The 21,162-nt window shown below is 26.2% G+C and overlaps 1 protein-coding gene across 2 annotated transcripts; it reads left to right on the top strand.

Moving 5' to 3' along the window:
* Positions 1-3,554: 3,554 nt before the first annotated feature.
* LOC132936315 (eIF-2-alpha kinase GCN2) lies at positions 3,555-20,295 on the top strand. 2 transcript variants are annotated; one of them, XM_061003014.1, is made up of 23 exons: positions 3,555-3,788; positions 3,871-4,037; positions 5,178-5,313; positions 5,413-5,532; positions 5,604-5,740; positions 6,292-6,349; positions 6,477-6,611; positions 7,097-7,291; positions 9,110-9,237; positions 10,065-10,223; positions 10,334-10,528; positions 10,608-10,740; positions 11,113-11,279; positions 11,341-11,515; positions 11,890-12,274; positions 12,334-12,521; positions 12,601-12,828; positions 12,891-13,048; positions 17,315-17,531; positions 19,097-19,200; positions 19,254-19,461; positions 19,556-19,710; positions 19,777-20,295. In XM_061003014.1, exons 1-23 carry the CDS (start codon positions 3,738-3,740, stop codon positions 19,904-19,906), a joined length of 3,729 nt encoding a protein of 1,242 aa, XP_060858997.1. In that variant the 5' UTR covers positions 3,555-3,737; the 3' UTR covers positions 19,907-20,295. The 2 variants fall into 2 exon arrangements, with proteins under 2 accessions (XP_060858997.1, XP_060858998.1); XM_061003015.1 differs by lacking the exons at positions 19,556-19,710; positions 19,777-20,295 and having other exon boundaries at positions 19,292-19,450.
* Positions 20,296-21,162: the final 867 nt, after the last annotated feature.

The raw sequence follows: 21,162 nt of genomic DNA, 5'->3' as shown, positions 1-21,162 counted from the left end.
TACTTTTTATCAAGTACCTACTAAATCATTTAACATTTAAAAAAATTGCAACTATAAAAAAATTTGATCAATGCTACTCATAACGGGGAAATTTTAAATTTACTTTTAATGCTCAAAATAGTAGAGTTGAGTCAAATCTTAAGTATCTATCCTAATAGTAATAACCTTATAAATGATAAAAATAAGTAGGTATTGAATAATAAATATAGTATATTATATTTTGAACTTCAGTAAAAACAATAAATTGGTTGTTAAATTAAAATATGATAAAATATCAAATTAATTTCTTACGTTTTATTTTTACATCCATTATACCATAAATTTATGAAATCTCGTAATTATTTTTATGATATTATCCATGCTTATGGTTGGTGAGCGTATCAAGCAGAAGTCAGAGCTGCCTAGTGTAAATATAAAAATATTTTATGTAACAATATAACTTGATATCAATTATATTATTTTTCATATGGTCGACGTGTTTCTTTGATGAGACTTCTTTAGGTAAATAAGCTAAGGATTCTATCAAAATGCCTGTATAATCAGAGTTATTTTTAGTGCCATACGATTTGTACGTACTGTTGGCATTATAGATATTGGCACATTTCATTTAATTTAGTAACTATAGCAAATTAAATTTTCAAGGCTGGGTAAGTTAACTAATATTTTTGTACTCGTTAAGTTAAGTTAATATAAAAAAAGTTTAATATAATTTCGAAGTTAAAAAACCTAATGATAGTGGTGAATCTAGGAGTTTTTTTTATGGTGGGTGCTATTTTGATAATAATGTTACTTGGGTATGAATAGGTAAATAGAAGAGGGATTCAAAAGTATAATAATCAAAATGTCCTTAACATTTAAATGACTTATTGATTATTATATTATATAATTAGTAGGAGTATGCAAAAATATTTTTTTTTTTTTTATAGAAGAGTACTTCTTCGTCTCCCCGCAATTCAAGCATTGTATACCAACATGTGTTATGTATTGTGGTGGAAATCAGGTAGCAGTAAAATAGAGCTGGACTATAACTTACAGTTTATAAACAATTTTCGGGTGGTTATACAAATTATTACAAAATATAAATAACATAATCTTATTATACGGGTAATAATAGACAGTGGCAGGCCATGGTAACCCACTTACTGACAGCCGACAGGTTTTAATTTTTCTTCCTTTCTAGCATTCTTTGTCCAGTGCTGTACACTGGGCCGAAAATGTTTCTCAAGACATCGAGTATCTTTCGAGTATATTAAGACGTATTTTATAGCTCTTTACCCGCTTGCTATTCTTTTGCATATTTTCTAATGCATGTCATATTTTAGATTCTGAGTGGAACAATTATTGTATTGTTTTTACAACAATGTGTTTTTTCAAGTAGGGTTGTTATGTTTAAAACGTTTGTTAAAAACACATGTTTTAAACATCAATAAAAAACGTGTGTTTTAAACATCAATAAGAAACGTCAAACGAGTGTTTAAAACAATATTTTTAGTCAGTTTGAAATTAAAATAATCTATTTCAAAATTAAAACAATGGTATCCTGAAAATTGTGCCAATTGTTGCATACAAAATACCATAACTGAAAATAAGCATGACGCCCCCCCCCCCCTATTTTGATTGCACCACCGTTCTCAGCGTCAAAAACTACATAAGTGTGAATAAAAAAAATAAGTTTAGGAGACCTAATATCTATACATTCATTAACACAATAAAAATAACACAATTACATTTATTTATTTATTTCATTTCTCGGTATTCTTGTTACCACTGAGACTTTCGTGTGGGGGCACAGAAATTATGACTGATAATTAGTAATGAGGGATGCTACCTATAACCTATCTATAATAGTTAACAATTATATTTTATAGTGCTTCATCTTCATTTAAAGGTTTCATAACTCGGTTTAAAACAACAACAAAAAAGTTTTGAACATGTAAAAAAACCATCTTTAAAAAACGTTTAAAACGTGTGTTTTGTTTTACTAAAAAACGTGTTTTTAAACCCTGCTCACTAGTCGCTGTACCGCCTACTATACTCTACTGTGTAGAGAAAATGTATTGATTTTAAAGGGGAATTGGTTGGTACTTAATTCCCAGAACTGTTTAAAATAATTGGGGAAAAAAAGGAAATAAAGAAAAATAGTAATTTTTACGTAAACTTGGTTTTTGATAAATTCAATTTTGTTTTTTTGTTGTAACTCAAAATTGAATAATAATTGAATATTCATATTGGCATATAATTTTCAAAATATTATATTTTAAATTTTTTACTTTTTTAAGTTTTTTTTTTATTTATGTATGACACAAAAAATTATACTAACTAAGTATTTGCTCACTTTTTACTAGTTATGTTTATGTTTACTCCCAGATACTTAAAATTTTCCTCTTTTTGAAATATAAAGTTGTCTACTTGTAAGTTAATCTGTTCTTTCTCGGAGAGCACCTTAAATGTTGTCTTTTCTTCGTTAATGCGTGGGTGGTTCCACTGGCGTGGCGAACTTCATTAACTTATGAGGCACAATAATTTTTATTAGTAATTATAAATACTTATATAAATAATTACGTATTTACTTAAATGGTAACTGAGAATGAATGGCTTAGTCTTAGTGTGTACTGAATAAATTATTTACTAGGTATATGTGAAATACCCCTAGTCTCCAGGACACCCATGCACCATCCTTTAAGTTGAGGCACGTGACTCAAATAAAGTCCTTCGTCACGCCACCAGGTAGTTCCATTTCTGAACTGATCAGTGATCACCAAAAGTTTATACATTGGTAGGTGTATTTCAGTGGCATAGCTGAGGGGGGCATGGGTGGATGCCCCCCCTTGGATTTTTTATTGGTGATGTTTTAATCACGGTTATAACCAATATAGGTAATAAAATAATATAGTACTTATAACCTATTTCAATTTTAAATAACCTTGAATCTTGATTGAGTTCCAGTAACACTACTGGTGTAGGTATTAGTGTATTACTATTGATTATATTATGTAAACATATTATATAGTTCTATGAATAACCAATGGTACCCATTACCTACAAAATAAAAATAAAAATGTTGTCATTAAATATAAAAATAATAATCATAATAAAATATTCAAATATATTTTCTTAATTGGTGTTTGGTGGTAGTAAGTAATGAATAATGATATTGCATTTAATATTACCTATTTGTAGGATGATACTCACGATTATAGATATAGGTATAAGGTATTGCATTAAACATGTATACCTACCTACCTATCTACTATAATTAAATAGGTACTATAGTCTATAGTATTTGCTATAGGTAATTATTAATACATTGTGATGATACCACGGCCCACAAGATAGATATATAATATTATATAAATATATAATACTGTCTACTGTCTAGGTACCACTATTCCTATTTACTACAGTACTACACTACGTCACTACTACAGTCTACAGTTGTAGTGTCTTACAGTTAGTACTATATAGGTATACACAATTTTTTAATTTCTTGCTGATACCGGCGCAGCACACGGCACACAGCACAAGGCACTGATAACTGATAAATCGTATGATAACAGGATGGAACGTCGCACGTGATTGATGATTGTTTACTTGGAGTAGCCAGTAGGTTCTAAGTTCTAACTTCTAGATTCTAGGTACGCTTCGATGTGGCGTTCAAACGAAAGAACTTTTCCAAGTCTTATTCCCCCCCAAAATTCACTTTCAAACTTTAAAATTTCGATGATCCGATCGATTCAATGGGAGAGACTTTGCAAGAACGACAAACAAACGAATTAGAAGCATTGAAAGTAAGATTTAAGTTTGTAATGTTGCCATCTCCATTTAGAAACAATAAATATTAATGTTTAAAATGATTTTTACCTTGTTCAGTCGATCTTCAATGATCAGTTAACGGACAACAACGAGTGTACAGCTGATGATATTTGGAAACCATTAGATATTACTATTACAGTTTTGCCTGAAGGATTCACAAATTTGCAACAAAATAATATTTTAGTTGAACTGCATGTCAAGGCATTAGACAGTTATCCTAATGAGTAAGTTGTGACCTCTTATGGAAAATAAAGTCTTATTTTTTGTATTAGATTAATATAATATGTGCACTCAACTCAATAAAATAAAATGTTATAAATATTTTCTTAATATATAATTAAACATAAAAATATTTATTATATTGCTTACTGATAATACTTATGAAAAACCAGTCCCATATGACTTGAGTACTTAGCTGATATGAGTAAATTTCTGTGCTTTACAAGTCGTACAGGAGGTATTTAATCATGAAGCTGACTCTTGGTTAATTGTTTCCCATCGGTTGTCAGTAATCAGCACAATTTTATGAAATTAAAAATAATTGTCAATTCAATATACTCGGCGAGCATTGGTGATTATAATACCAACTACATTTGTAGTATAAGACCAGCTTAATACAAACGTAAATATTTTTACTTTTTAAAGTCTGTATTTATGAACTGTGACAATGTAAGCTGTTATTGCACCCATATTTCATATTTTTTATCAGAAAATTGTATGGCTGCATTTCTTAACAATAAACTAAGCAGAGGGGCCAGTGAGAAATGCACGCACTAAAAAAATCTATTGTATTGTAATCTAATCTATTGTAATCTATTGTAATTATTGATTACATAATAAAATTTAATATTTTTAATACTTAGTAAAATAGTTTTCTCTTTATTCAATTTTAAAAAAAAATATTTGTCAGAAAATGATTCAGTTAAAAGAACAGGGAATTAGGTTATTATTTCTGAATATTTAGTTTTAACTATTTTCTTTATAAAAGCAGTTAATGTACCCATTTAAAATTTTTTTAATTGTGCATTTTACGTATTTAAATGTGTTTGAAAAAAATGTACATTTAAATTTAAATTGAACCATAAACAAGAAATAATAGATTTTTTAAAAATGTTAGTAGCCTCAATGTAAAAAACTACTGCTTTTATTTTGTTATTGTTATGTTTTTTATGCTGACTATGATGAAATAATCAAATTTTGGTCTAATAGTTTTTGAACATTTTTATTGAGAATTATTTTATTTTGATAAAATCAATTTTTCTAACTTTCGGATTAAATACCTTAATACATTTTGAAAAAAAAAAAACTTTAAAACAAATTAACTAAAATTTATTTTATGAGTAATATATTGATTTTTATTGCAGAATACCATTGATAAGTCTTAAAAATGCTAAGGGTATACCAGCAAACTATCTTATGCATTTAGAAAAACAATTGAATGAATTAGCTTCAAAAATAATTGGTGAAGTAATGATTTTTGAACTCGTTCAACAAGTACAGGTAACATAAATTATATAATTCTTAAAATATTAGTATTTATTTTTGATTAACTAATATATTCGTTAAAAAATATTAAAAAAAATATTTTTTTTTATTTAGAATTTTCTTACTCTTTACAATAAACCCCAGTATGCTTCATTCTACGAAGAAATGATGTCAAGGAAGCAACAAAAGGAATTTGAAGAAAGGGAAACTAAAAAGCAAGAAGTTGAATTGACTGTAATTATATTTTTATTTATAGATTTAAACTTCATGATTTGTTTTAAACATTTTAAATGTAATATATTTAGAAACAATTGATTCACAATGAAATGTCTAAAAAGAGAGAAGCTCTTAAAGAAGAACTACGAATGCATAAAAATAAAACAAGACATAACACTATTGAAACTCTAATAGACGAAGATGAAGAAGATGAATTAGATTTGAAGTAAGTAAAATAGGTACTAACACTACTAAATATATGTAAGTACCTAATAAATATAATTTATAAATTATAATTTAATATTGATAACATTTTTAAATATTATTATTGCTCAATTCGTTTATAGCATTAAAAAATTAATTAGAACATTTAAATTTATTTAACCTATGTAAGGATACAATTAAATTTTTAAGCCATGTAAAACAATACTTTTAGCTTCTCATTTATATTATTTATAATAAGTTAAAAATATAATAAATCAGTTATTACCTACTAATTATTAATATAACAATATAATTTTTCATTACAAATATTAATTAATAATCAATTTAAATATTGTTAAAAAATAATTTATTACTTTATCAATATATTCATTATAGGTATATGAATACATATTATATAGAAATATTATAATTTTAATTATATAAAACATTATAAAATTTGTTTTTTTTAATTTAAGTATATTGTTTTAAAATGTTTTATAAATTACAAGTAGGTAACAAGCATATTGAATATTTAACCTGTATAAAAATCTAAACCATAATATTTTATTTCAGAGAACTTTCGTGTTCATTAAATACCAATTCACCAATGAAAATAAATATTCGGCAAAAAGTAATGTAACTTTTTAATAATAATATATTTATTTTATTTTATTTATTTTAGCTTACCTGATTGAATTTAAAATAAACTATGTTCTTTCAACATAATTCATAAAAAATATTATTTTATTTATTTTTAGGATCAAATAGATGAAAGCAATTGGAACGATAACCATAATTTTGAATATAATTTTACCTCATCCAGATCTAGACTTGATAAGGAATTTGTTATTTTGGATTGGCTTGGTAAAGGAGCATTTGGAGATGTCCTTAAGGTTTGATAATGTTGCTCATTTTCATAATTTTCAGTTAATTAATCTTAGTTACATATTCTCATATATTATGTGAAGAAATTGTCTATTGATTATTTAAACAGATAAAATCTATTTAACCTTCAGTAGGTCGCGCAAATTCAGAATACCTATTCCGTCCCTATTTCCCGTATGTGTGGTAAAAATTTCCTTTAATTAAATATAATATAATTTTCTTAAACATTTAATAATTTTAAATTAAAATTATATTGTATATAAAAAAAATACAAATTGTTTTTAAAACTTTAATACATTTACATGGTATAAAATTTGTAGGGGGGATAATTTACCCCGCTCGGCCTACTAAAGGTTAACCCAAGTGTTTTAAAAATAAATTTGATAAAAAAACATTAATACTATTATGATTAACAGTTAAACACTTTTAATTAAATATATTTATATATGTATTTACTATACAAAGTTAATAAATTAATTAAATATATAAATAGGTAAAAAATAAACTAGATGACTGCCTATATGCTATAAAATGTATTGAATTGAATGAGAAGAATAAAAACCTCAATAGAAAAATCACTAGAGAAGTAAAACTTTTATCACGTCTGAACCATGAAAATGTTGTCAGATATTTCAATTCTTGGATAGAAGCAGCTAAAGTCAGTCAAGAAGGTACACCTCAAAAAAATGTTAGTAAATATTATACCTACATTATTGATAATATTATTAATATATTTTATATCTAATATCTATCATTTATGTGAAAAACTAAAAACATATTTTTAACAGTGAAATATTTTCTTTGAAACTAAAGTTTAGGGCTCCCAAGTGATTTAAATAGTGGTTTTTAATTAATATTTTGCATTAATAGCAAAGTACTGAAAAGGTCCATTATTTTTCCAAATATATTTAAATTGGTAAAATAAAATGGGAATTAATTATAGTTAATTATAATCTATATAATATATAAAAATGGAGACAAAAAATTCGAAATTGCATCAGTTGAGAACGGCTGGGCCAATTTTGCTAAAATTTTTTTTAAATGATAGAGAATGTCGGGGAGCGGGTTTATAGCATAAATTATGGACCTAACTGATGTGAGTTAGAGATTTAGAGACAAAAACTGAGTTACACCGGTGGCGCCATCTAGCAGAAAAAAATATAAAAAATATAAAAATAATAATAATAATAAATAAATAATACAAATATCGATAATAGCTGGGCTTGAAATCGATTAATATCGATAAAAATCGAAAAAAAATAATATATTTTTATATTCTGGTTGATATACATTTTTTATTTTAGACACTCATAACTCTAAGCATAAAAATTCTCTCCAAAAGACAATAGTCATTTTTGATTGAAAAAGTTCTTAGATAACATAAAACTATAATGTTTCAAAATAAAATGAATATTGTGCCAACTATTATATTTGTTTACTCTAGAGTTATGAGTATCTAAAATAAAAAATGTATATCAACCAGAATATAAAAATATATTATTTTTTTTCGATTTTTATCGATATTAATCGATTTCAAGCCCAGCTATTAACGATATTTGTATTATTTATTTATATTATATATTATTATTATTATTTTATAAAGCTGTAGAGTTTGTTTGTTTGTTTGAACGCGCTAATCTCAGGAACTACTGGTTCGAATTGAAAAATTAATTTTTTGTTGGATAGTCCATTTATCGAGGAAGGCTACAGAACACCACACTACGATAAATTAATAGAAGCCTGGGGAAGTGATCAAACAGGGATTTTGAGACTTACGGTGGAAATGTTTGTTTATATATATGGTCGTTATTGGTTATAGAAGAAATAATTAATAGATAAAATATTTATTTATTTTTTAAAAAGGGTTGATTTTTTTTTTAAGAAATGATTATTTTTAGAAATGGTTGAATTTTAAGAAAGGATTAATTTTTAGAAAGGGTTAAATTTTAGGGGAAAATGTCAAAAATTTACTTTTTACTTTTTTAAAAAGGGCTAAATTTCCTTTTTTACTTTTTACTTTTTTTTATCAAAGTTATACCAAGTAAAAACGACAAACTTGGTATGACTTTGATACTTTAGAGTTAATTCATACACTTACGTACAAACAGCACGGGGTCCGCGATCTACCGCAGGTAGATTGCCTACCTGATAATAACTGCTGCGAATTAGAATTTTATCTCGGGCAGCAGAAAATTTAAGATAAATATAGAATATCAAACACTGAATATTTAATAACGCATTGAACAAAGTTTGAGTCATATAAAAGTTTGTACATTTAACGGGTAACGAAGTGCACGGTATCAGCTAGTTAATTATATATTAAAATTATTTGCATAATTTTTATTTTTAATAATTATTTTAAAATCATATAATTATATTTTTATTTGTGTTATTCAATAACTTTTTTACTAAGTAATATTTTTTATTGGGGAATGCATGTTTTCAATAAATAATATTTTTAATTTGTATAAAATATTTTATTATACTAAAATTGTATTTATTCTAGAAAAAAAATAAAACTTCTGAAATATGGCCTTTGAAAGACATCAGCTGTGGTTGGAGACCATCAAATTTAGTAGAAGAAATCAATAGTGAGAGTAGTTCAGATGAAGATGATGATTGGATAGCATTTATGTAAATAACAATTAAGCTAACCATACAATGTCGTATAACCTAACTATTAACCCATTTTTTGACTAGAAAAAACTATTTTTTACTAAAGAGGATGTCAGCACACTATTTGTTTTCTCTCTCTGAACTCTTGCGTAACATAGCAAATTTTACGTTCACAATAATAATTATAATCACAATAATTTCTAAAATTAAAGTGAAATTACTTTTTATAATATTTAAAGGTATGATTATTGTCTAGTGCAGCGGATCTCAAGGGGTACGCGAAAAAAAAATTGAGTAATGGCGGAAAAAGTGAAATTTAATGTAACTGAAATAGTTTGCTATTAACGAAATATTTAATAATTGTGTACTGATTACAAAGTAGTGCCTGTGATTTAATGTTATTAATGCGATAAAATAATATCGTTATAATATTTATATTCAAAATTGATATTTGGGGTACGTGAAATAGTGGTGAGTGGGTATACCCCTTGTATGTGATTGAAAAAACGTTGAGAACCACTGGTCTAGTGCATAGGCGTTCAATTATATTTTAATTTTAAAGCGAGTTATGAGTATTTTAAGATATACAAACAATTTAAAATTTTAAAATAAAATATAATAAGGCCTATGATATGCCCTAAATAATAATTTTACTTTTAAATTTTATAAGAGGTCATTTCACTCTAATTTTAGAAGTTATTATGATTATAATCATTATTGTGGACGTAAAATTTGCTATGTTGTACGTAGGCCAGAGAAAAAAAGCAAACCGTGCGCTGACATCCTCTTAAGATATTATAAACTGTTTATTATTTATTATTTATAATTATATTATTGTTATTTAGTCATCAGTCTGATTCAGGAAAAGTGAATTTGAGTTCTTCTGGAAATACAACTTCCGACAGCTCAAGTCAAGGGACTAATAATGAAAATGAAGATACTATTGATAAAGTTGATCAGTTTATGTATATTCAAATGGAGTTCTGTGAAAAAAGCACACTTCGGTATTAAATATAATTAACTACGATCATATATTTGAAACCACTTTTTAAATAAAATAATTCCATGATCATTTTCCAATAATTTAACCTTTTTAATGTTTTATTTTGTTTAGTAATGCAGTTGACAATGGCCTGTATAAAGAACCTAAAAGAGTATGGCGACTATTAAGAGAAATCGTTGAGGGGCTTTCATATATTCATCAACAGGGAATAATTCACAGAGATTTAAAACCTGTAAATATATTTATTGATTCCGAAGATCATGTTAAAATTGGAGATTTCGGTTTAGCTACAACTATAATTCAAAGGTATTATTATTATTTACTATAAATCTATCAATAATACCACAATACAGTTTTAATATTTGTATTTTAATGGGTTTTAAAGACACATCCCTGAAATGGATTCAACAAATGTTCAAGATATTTTTGTTGATACATCACAAACTGGCAATATTGGTACAGCTTTGTATGTTGCACCTGAACTTAATATTTTAGGTCCTAAAGCTATATACAATGAAGTAAGTTTAAATAATATACATTTATGGAAGTCTCAAATATTTTTTTCTCATTAATTAATGTGTTCATAGATCTTTATATTTATTTTAATATATATTTTTTCTATTTATGCTTGATAAATTAGTACTATATTCAATGTCTTTAAATTTACATCTAATTTAATTTCCAATCAGTTATATTTAGTAATTATCTTATAAATATTTATTAATAATTTACTAATGAAAATTGAAAAAATTAAAATAACCCTGTATCGTTACATTTTTATACTTCTTAGGTAGGTACAGAACTATTTAAAATCATTATATGCTTTTCGCAATTTATTAATATAATTTTAAACATACAATTTATTAAAATAATTCTAATTTATTTTTCAGAAAGTCGATATTTATAGTTTGGGCATAATATTTTTTGAAATGTGTCACAAACAATTTTCAACAGACATGGAAAGGATAAAAGTGTTGACTGATTTGAGAATGTATGAATGTATTTTACCAACAGAATATTCAAAATTTGGAGATCCTGCTCAAAAACATATTATTAAGTATGATAAACAGTTATAATTTATAAGTAAAGTACTAATTTGTTCTGATTTTAATGGCTAGGTGGTTATTAAATCATGATCCGTGTAAACGACCTAATTCAACAGACATATTACAAAGCCAATATATACCACCTCCTAAATTGAAAGATACAGAATTACACGAAATGGTCAGAAATACTCTTTCCAACTCAAAAAGTAAAAACTATAAGCACCTTATTGCTTCATGTTTTAACCAAGTAAATATACAATTTTTATTATTATTAATTATAGTGATAATTTGTTTTAACAAAAACCTAATAAGAGTTTAAAAAAATTGTTAGTTATTGATGTAGCTAAAATATACAAATTGTTAAGGAAACTTACAACTGGCAGCAATTGAGAATATCTTAATATTAAATTTGTATTTGTAAATGTATCTAGATATCAATGTATTTGTAGTTTATGGTGAATTTTTATTAATAAATGTACAGACTAAGAGTAACAGATCATCTTATTTGTTATTATTATTTAGAAACAAAATCCTTTAAATCCATTTTTTTAAAAATAATGTCTGATTGTCTATAATTATTAATTCTTCATTTTTAATATTTAATTGTATATTGTCTTACAGAAAGTAACTACTGTGGAAGACATAACATTTACTATGACAGCTGCTAAAAATGTACTTCATCATGGTCGATTAGATAAGATTATCGATATAGTAAAAGAAATATTTCAGCTTCATGGAGGTGTTTGGTTGTGTACTCCATTATTAATGCCAGCATTGAATTCCATGATCAATGAAAATACTGTAACCATGATGGCTAGGTGGGGTGGGTTAACATGTATACCTCACAACCTTAGAATTCCATTTGCCAGGTTCTTAGCACACAATCCTACAATTTCTAATTTGAAACGGTACTCAATTGACAGAGTTTACAGACAAAGGAGGGTTTATGGAGTTCATCCTCGTGAACTCTATGAGGCTGCATTTGATATTATAAGTACATCACAAGGTTGGTTACCAAAAAATAATTTTATAAACTGTTTAATTGTTTTGTTAATTTTGTTTAAGGTGATCTAATGGCTGAAGCAGAATTATTGTCAATTGCATCAGAAATATTTAGTAAACTAAAGGATTTTAATCAAAATAACTGTATAATTCGTCTGAATCATATGTCATTGGTTCAAGGAATATTGATGTATTCTGGAATAGAAAGGGCACGTCATTTAGAAATTTGCAGTTATTTTGCAAGATTCAAGGTAAACAATATTTATTATATTATGTCACCAATATTTAAATATTTAAATGTTGTAATGGTTGTATTCATATGATTTACAGCAAAATGATTTGACCCCAGAACAAATTGAAGAGTTAGAACTTTTGGGATTTGCTAATCATCAAATTAATATAGCAATGAATTTTTTTACAATGGAACATACATTGGCTGACATGATTGAAATATGTCGTAAAATAACTGTGCGCAAATCAAAATGTGGAAATTTCTCACGAGAAGGTCTGCATCATTTGGAAACTGTCATTAAACATATTGAATCATTAAATATCAAAGTAAATAAATAAATAAATAAAATAATTTGTGTATTACATAATTAATTCAAACTTTATTTTAGTTTTCAGTTGTTATTGTACCGGGATTAATGAATATTATGCAATTTTATTCAGGATTAATATTTGAAATAGTCTATTACAACAAAAGTAAGAAGAATGCTGCAGAATATGATGTTCTAGCAGCTGGTGGATGCTATGATAAGCTAATATCTTCATTTAGGTAATTTTTACTTAAGAAGATGTCAGCACACCCTTTGTTTTCTCTTTGACCTAACCTTATAAAAAATTTATGTTTATCAGAACCAACCCTGTGTTATTACTTTTAATATTAGAGTGCATTCACCTATTTTTAAACTTTAAGTTCAAAACATTGTCCCTACTTTGCATTATAAAAATAACACATTGGTTATTTTATAATATTTTAATTTTTATGTAGGTATATTATGAGCATATAAATTATTACAATTTAAACATGCTTATTAGGGTGGTCCTTAGCTATAGAGGTTAATTTTTTTTTTTTTGAAATTTGATGACGAGTACCCCAAATTTTGTTCTATGTATTGAAAAAATAATTATGATAAAGTTTGGACGTGATAAGTCTACCCCTTCCCGTACCTCAAAGGGGTTGAAGTTTTACTAATTGGGGATGAATTTCTATTTTTTGCGTGTACTCTCTTAAATATTGATATTACACAAAAAACGTATAGTACTATTATTGTAGCTATATATTTTTACTAAATAAAAGTTCCTTATAAATATGTTGTAAAGTTGATGGAATAACGAGAATTAAAAAAAAACTGGTCAAAGTTTATGTATTAGAAAATTTTATAAGTTTTTAGTTTTTGACCTCTAATCTCTTAAATATTAATGTTACGCACAAAACTTGAAGTACTATTATTGTTGCAACATATAATATATATTTACTAAATAAAAGTTTCTTATAAATAGTTTGCGAGGTTGATGCTTTCCTGTTAATTTAAAAAAATATAATATATAATATAATGATTATTTTTGTGCATCTTTTGTTAAATTATCTTTGGTATGACTTGGATATTTTTTACGGTACTCTTGTACTACCTAAAAAAAAAAACCGTAAGTTACTCTAGTTATCTTAATTATTTATTAACATATAACTTACCTTCGATACATACTGCTTTTGATTTTAATTTTTTGTAAATTTTGTATTAAAATCTTCCATCAATTTGACCCCACGTTCGGCTGCATCATTTATAACGCTCAAATGGTGTAAAATATTCTTGGCTTCTATATAACTATCGATATTTGGCCAATTTTCCGGATTTTGATGTAAGAACTCCATGCTTAGTTGGAACCTTTGGAATATATTTTTCGATTTATGAGTCAATAATTCAAGTGGTAAGTCTTGTTTTAAAAATTGTGAGACATCACCAATTTTTAATACATATTTTTTTTGTATTTCTTTGGTCAATTCGTCTTCTTGAAGCTCGTCATTTTCTAATAATTTTTGAGCCATTTGTTTTTTCACGTGATTTTCAATCCTGTCATCAAATAACAAAAAACAAGCGGTTTCTTCTCCCAGATACCATAAATGATTAATACATTTTTTTACAGCAAGCTCAGCCACTTGCTTATCATCGGACTTATAGTCTTCAAGTTTTCTTAAAAAAAGTACATCATTATAAGGTGCTTCAATAGCATTAGGAGATCTAAACCAAAACTCTATATAGCATTTCACAATAAAACAGCTTATAGTTTTTAATGAAGTTATTTCTGCTTTTGTCAGTTTAAATTGTTCTTGAAATATGTATATTTTCAAACAATATATTCCCTTACACATCCATCTAGCTAGATGATAAGCTCCTGGACGTTTAAAATGAATACCTTTAGGTGGTACCCCACCCAAAAAAATTATTACCAATTCCAAAAATTCTTTGTAATCATCCCTTGGTAGATTTTGGTTTAAAGTATCTTTACAAAATATTATAACATCATCGGCTACTTTATGCAATATTTTTTTGACCTCATTATCACTTACCCAAGTGCTATATTTCGTTTGATCTATTTGATTCCAGTTATTTTTAAAATGTTTAAAAATAGGAATTTCGGGACCAGACATTGTTGTAAGTTTTGAGTATGAGAAAACTGATTGCAAAATAATTTCAAATATATGATGCCGACAAGCCAAAAACATTATTGGTCGGTTTAACATTTGTTCTAATAGCACACATGATCCATTTAATCTACCACTGTTGGATGCTGTTGTATCAAAAACAAACGCTTGCACTTTTTCCAACATACTCCAATCTTTTAATGTGTCATACACTACAGAAGAAATTTCCTTTCCAGTACCAGATGACAAATGTGGTACTCCAAGAAGTTGTTCTACGTTAGGTGCTGTTATAATAACTGGTAATCTGTCTACATTTTCGGTTCCAATCAAATTAGGAAGTATTTTTGAGTCCCAGTGGACAACTGCAAAATTAAGATTTAATTGATGAAATGCTGTTTTAATTTCGGAAGATATTTGGTAACGAAAACTTTCACGACTTCTTTTAACTGAAGAGCGATTTATTGCATAGTCATTTACATTTACATTAAATACCTTGGCACATGCTATTAATAAGTGAACTGCATCCCTGTCACTAACCTTACATTTGTCTAAAGCTGATGCTAAACGACTAGTCATAATTTCTTTCCTACCTCGTTTATTTTTAACTGGCATTATAATATTTTCACACATTTCCGAATCTGTAGAGTTAAGCACATCACGTTCATCATCACTTGATATACTCTCCTCAAAATCAACAGTGTGAGATGGGCCTAAGAAAAAAATAATATTACAAATAAAATAATAGATACCTGATATAGTCAATTTTATATTGTATATTATGTAAATTATTGTTATTATAATTAGATAAATTATTTATTTTTTTAATATAAAATTAATTTACCAGGTTGCATCATGAATGTTTGCTTAAACAATTCTCTCCTTTGCTCTCGTTCACATTTTCGTCCTTCAACTGCACATAATTTTTTGTCCACACCTGCCATATACCCGACACGACCTTCTTGTCTTTGTAAAGTTAGAAACTGCTTGTCTTCATCAATTTTAATTATATTGAAAGCGTCTTTGTGGGCAATATCGAACAAATTATTTAAAGAATCCTTAAAATTTTTTTCTTTGTACTGTTGTGTTGCAGACTTTCTTGTCTTATTTTTATCTAAACTTCGCCAACTTTCATACAAATTTTTTATTTTTTGAACTATATCACAATGATATTGAGTAGGTATTCTTGCCTTTTTCCAAAACAATAGGCATTCATCAGCAACAAGTCCCGAACTGTCATTCAAATTTAAATTAACAACGCGCATGTTATAAAATAACACCCGAAGGCAGTCTCCATTGGAAGGTAATTTATTTCCAGTAATTTGATTGGCAATATTACCTAAAAGGAAAATATATTGACGGTACATTTTTAAATCAAACGTAAAAACTAAAAAACAAAAACAAATGTATAACACTCTGTGTAGAAAAGTCGCACTAACTTATGACACTATTGTGAACAACACTGAACGTCTAAACAAACTGACAGATTAACTGATAATGGCAATTTAATATTATGTTTTACTGTTATATTTCTATTAATCACTATTCAATTTTTTATGAAATATACGGCTATGGCATGTAGATAAAAATGCGATAAGTGTTATAGTCAAAGATAAAATGTGTTTGTGGTTTCGTAGTCTAAAAATACACAGCTTATAGTCTAAATATTATATTATCGGAGAGCAAATATGGATTTACCGATTTACTTGTATTTAGTAAATATATATTATGTATAGCAACAATAATAGTACTTCAAGTTTTGTGCGCAACATTAATATTTAAGAGATTAAAGGTCATAAACTAAAAACATATTAACTGTCCTAAAACATTAACTTTGACCAGTTTTTTTTAAATTCTCGTTATTCAATCAACTTTACAGCATATTTATAAGAAGCTTTTATTTAGTAAATACATATAGCTACAATAATAGTGCTTTAAGTTTTTTGCGTAATATCAATACTTAAGAGAGTACACGCAAAAAATAAAAATTCATCCCCAATTAATAAAACTTCAACCCCTTTGAGGCACGGGAAGGGGTAAACATATCACGCTCAAACTTTATCATAATTATTTTTTTAATACATAGAATGAAATTTGGGGTACTCGTCATCAATTTTTTGAATTCAAAAAATAAGGACCCCCCTAATGCTTATAATAAGTTGTATAGAAATTTAAATATCTTAAAAAAAGCCAATGTATGACATAGGTAATGTTCTTGGCTTAAAGTTTGTTAATAGGTAAATTCACTCTAATATTAAAAGTAATAACACAGGGTTGATTCTGCTAAACATAAACTGTCCATGGTCAGAGAGAGAAAACAAATAGTAGGTACGCTGATACCCTCCTAATATTTTTAAACATATACCTAAATAATACCTAATCATTTTTGTATACCTGTAGGAGGAATTTAGATATGTCCAATGATATAAAGCAAACAGCAATAGGTATTAGTTTTTCATTGGATAAATTGGCCGCATTGTTTCAAGCAGAATCATCAGGATTAGATGTCATATTATGTTCGTCAAACAGCAATAAAACAATGACTGAAGAAAAATTAAATATTGCCAAGGACTTATGGGCAATGGGAATTAAAACACTAGTTTTAGATGTAGTACAGGTATAATGTATAACTAATTTAATTTAAATATCAACTACGAACAGACCAGAAGCTTAATTAATAATAAATTATTGTGTTTAAATGGAAGAATACTCTGATCTATTTATAACATATTTGCTTTCACAGAGACTTAGTTAATTAATTGAGTAAATTCTAATGCTCTAGGCTTTAATAATTTTTCTGTGTATATATATATGTGATAGAAGCCCTTATACAACCATGTTTTAAAGAATAGGAGAGGTACTAATTATTGTAGTTTAGTTAATAATTAAACTAATTCTTATATTGTAAATATAGATTTACCAGATAATTTATTCTTATAAAACGGAGACTTAAGTAAATTATTATTGTTTGTATTTATTTTCCATTACATGCTTAAGAAGAACTATTTTTAAAATATTTCATCTGTGAAATGTTAATAAATACACATCCCAATACTGATTTTAATCTACCTACTGAAAATTGTACCTAACCTAAACATTTTTCTTTATATACCTAATTAGTTGTCATCTAAATGTAATACAATTAACATAAATAATGATAGTTACCTTTAAATAATACTTAATGACAATAATACAAGTCTATTATCTGAAATATATTTATTATTTAATGTCTATTAAACCAATGGATGTATTTAGAAAACTACTAGAATTGCATTAATTGAACTCCATACCCACAACATATCTTGAATATTTCTAGATTAATGTTCTTTTGTTTACACCTATAATTATATAATTTCTGTTTGACAGATCATTTCAATTTGGCTTTTTTTTTATTATCTGATAATATTCTTTCATATCACCTGTATTTTAAAAAGGAAAAAATTATGTGGTTATTGATTAATAAACTATTTTTAAAACATCAATTTTACTAAAAATATTTTCTAAGCTACTATAATATAATACATTTATAGTAGATTTTTCCCAAATATATTTAAGGTAAAAAAATAGTTTAAAAAAGGCCATTACTATTACAAATTCAACTATATTAAAACAATCAATAATCAACTAATTTATTAATAAACCCCTAACAGATTTAATCTACTCAGATATCAAAAAAAAGCAGTAAGTCAAACATAAATTACCGTTATAAAAACTTTTTAGATTGTCTTCTGGGATCCTCTTCTCTCATGGTTTTCATCTTTTCTGTCTAATAGAACCCAATCTGTGAAATATATAAAGACAGTAGTTATTCCAATAGTCCCTCGAGGTAACCAATTATTACCGTTACTTAGTACTGCTATTTATTAACAATATCACAGAATCATTAAAATACTGAAAAATGTGTTTACAGATGATGCCCATAAGTATTTAAATATATATATCAAATTTAAAAAATGTTAAAAACTTATAAACTGATATAAATAATTGTTGTTTAAATTGAAAAAATATAGAAATTAAATAAGTTAATGTCAAAGTGTCAAGTATGCAGTTTACTCTTTAACACACATCCTTATCAATACAATTTTTTTGTTATTATTAAATATATAAATTTTCCTAGAATTAGCTATTATATTATATCTAAAAAAAAAACATTGTCATCTTACTTTGTTAATCAATTTGCAGACTCTGGAACAAATTCAAGATTATTGCACGGAATTATATGTGACAAATATCGTCATGTTGAAAGAATCGAAATCAGTTATATTAAGACAGTTGATGGAAGATAAGTTAGTAAAATAATCCGAAATTGTTAACATTTTTACTGTATTATACATTTTAGATTTCAGGATAAGATAATGACTGTTACTGAATTTATAGAATCTATGCGGCGTAAAAGAAGACAAAATAGTTTAACAACTATCATACCTCAAACTAATAATATTGTTAAAAATGAATCTCGAGCCACTAATGAAAATCAATATATAAATATAATGTTTTTAACTGAAGAAAAGCTAGTCACATCTATCAAGCGTCGTTATGAGACTCAGGTACCTAATACTATATCTATAAAGGTATCTTATCACATTATCACTATCCTTCTATATCTACTAAAAAGTTCTTTGTGTCACTTAATTTATATAGATTTCAAATGCTGTTTCAAAAACTTTACAAAAATTATCTCCAAAAATACGTGTCGAAATACTAGTTCTTAATGTTGATGCGGAACTTATTAAAGCATTAGGGGCATTAATGGACTTAGAAACTATAGAAAGTGAAATTTCTGTTTTAATTAAAAGGTACAAAATAATTTTTAAATAATGAGTTTAAATTTATAATGCGTATTATGAATTTTTGTTTTTCAGATTTTCACATCATAAAAAAGATTTGAATAAAGTATTTAATTATCTAGTTAACTTAAAACATAAAAGTAATGATACTGTTTTTGTTTTTTATTCATTAAGAGGGAACATATTTAAGTTACTGATTTATTAAACATTTATACTAAAACAAACCAACGAATTATTTTTTTGATAATTTTTGTATACAATAATTATTTTGTATATGTGTTGAAAACAATTTATACTTAAGAAATTATTAAAAATTGGAAACAGTTTTTAAATATTGTATTTCTTGTTTTGTTTTATATTATCTCCAGGGCCGTCCTGTCTCTCCCCATTCGAGATTTTTTTAAATATTTAGTCGGCAAATTTGGCACTTGGTCAAAGTTTTCGGCAATTCGGCATCGTCAGTATTTAATAGTATTTTTATTATTTTCAAAAAATATTTGTATGTATATTTGATATTTGATTAAAACAACGACAACGACATTTCGAATACACTGAATTCTTAAAATAGACGAGTTTATCTACTATCAGTGTGTTGCGCTACTGTACAACACGTAACCTGTAGGTAGGTATTCTATTGACTTATTCTTGGTATTATAAAATATTTGCAATTTTAACTTTTGCAGTCTTATTCGACTATTCATAGTAAGTGGTAACATCTTGTTCTGTAGGTACTATAGACATGAACTCTATAATTTTAATATTACCTATAGGTTTTTTTTTCATATTTATTCATAACTCTTAACATATTTGCATATTTATGCTATTTTAATAATAATGAATATTGACAATAAAGATAAAAAATATTCAGGCAACAAAAGTGGATTAAATATGACTACACAAAACTAAAATCATTCTTCTTTGTTTAAATATTTAATTTTGTCCAAATTGAACATAAAATAACTATAAAAAAACTGTTTTTTTATATTTTTTGATCACAGAATTTTCAATCCTTAGCTATAAAAGTTAATCCTATTATACATTTTTTAATTTTTAATTTTATATATTTTGTCAAAATTTGAACTTAATTTGATTACAAAAAATGTGTGCCCATGTATTTTTAATATTTTTTAACTGATGTTGTAACAATAAATTAAGAGCATTGTATTAAATTACCACGCTTTTTGACCCAACGAATACAATTTAATTGATATTTATAGAAAAAAAACCAAACAAATTGGAAACTGAAAATGTCCATAACAAGACAAAACAAGTCAAATATTTTTAAAATGTTATGGTCATAGGCGCAATTTGGGGGGGGGGGGGGGTTGGGTATGCTTAGCACCCCCAAATTTTTTCATGTTAATTTATATTTTAATAGTCTTTATGTATAAAAAAAACAGTTTTTATTATGTTTTTTTTATTTATATTTATAAATAATATTATTATTTAAAAAACTAATCA

Source organism: Metopolophium dirhodum, chromosome 1 (assembly GCF_019925205.1).
Source record: "Metopolophium dirhodum isolate CAU chromosome 1, ASM1992520v1, whole genome shotgun sequence".
NCBI classification, from domain to species: domain Eukaryota; kingdom Metazoa; phylum Arthropoda; class Insecta; order Hemiptera; family Aphididae; genus Metopolophium; species Metopolophium dirhodum.
This window is presented reverse-complemented; position numbering and strand designations above follow the sequence as displayed.

Bases quoted from the DNA above. Each gene is read 5' to 3' on its own strand.
- LOC132936315 (XM_061003014.1), top strand. From the start codon at position 3,738: ATGGGAGAGACTTTGCAAGAACGACAAACAAACGAATTAGAAGCATTG. The intron at 10,224-10,333 runs GTATTAAATATA...TATTTTGTTTAG, and splicing joins TGTGAAAAAAGCACACTTCG to TAATGCAGTTGACAATGGCC. The intron at 19,201-19,253 runs GTTAGTAAAATA...TATACATTTTAG, and splicing joins AGACAGTTGATGGAAGATAA to ATTTCAGGATAAGATAATGA.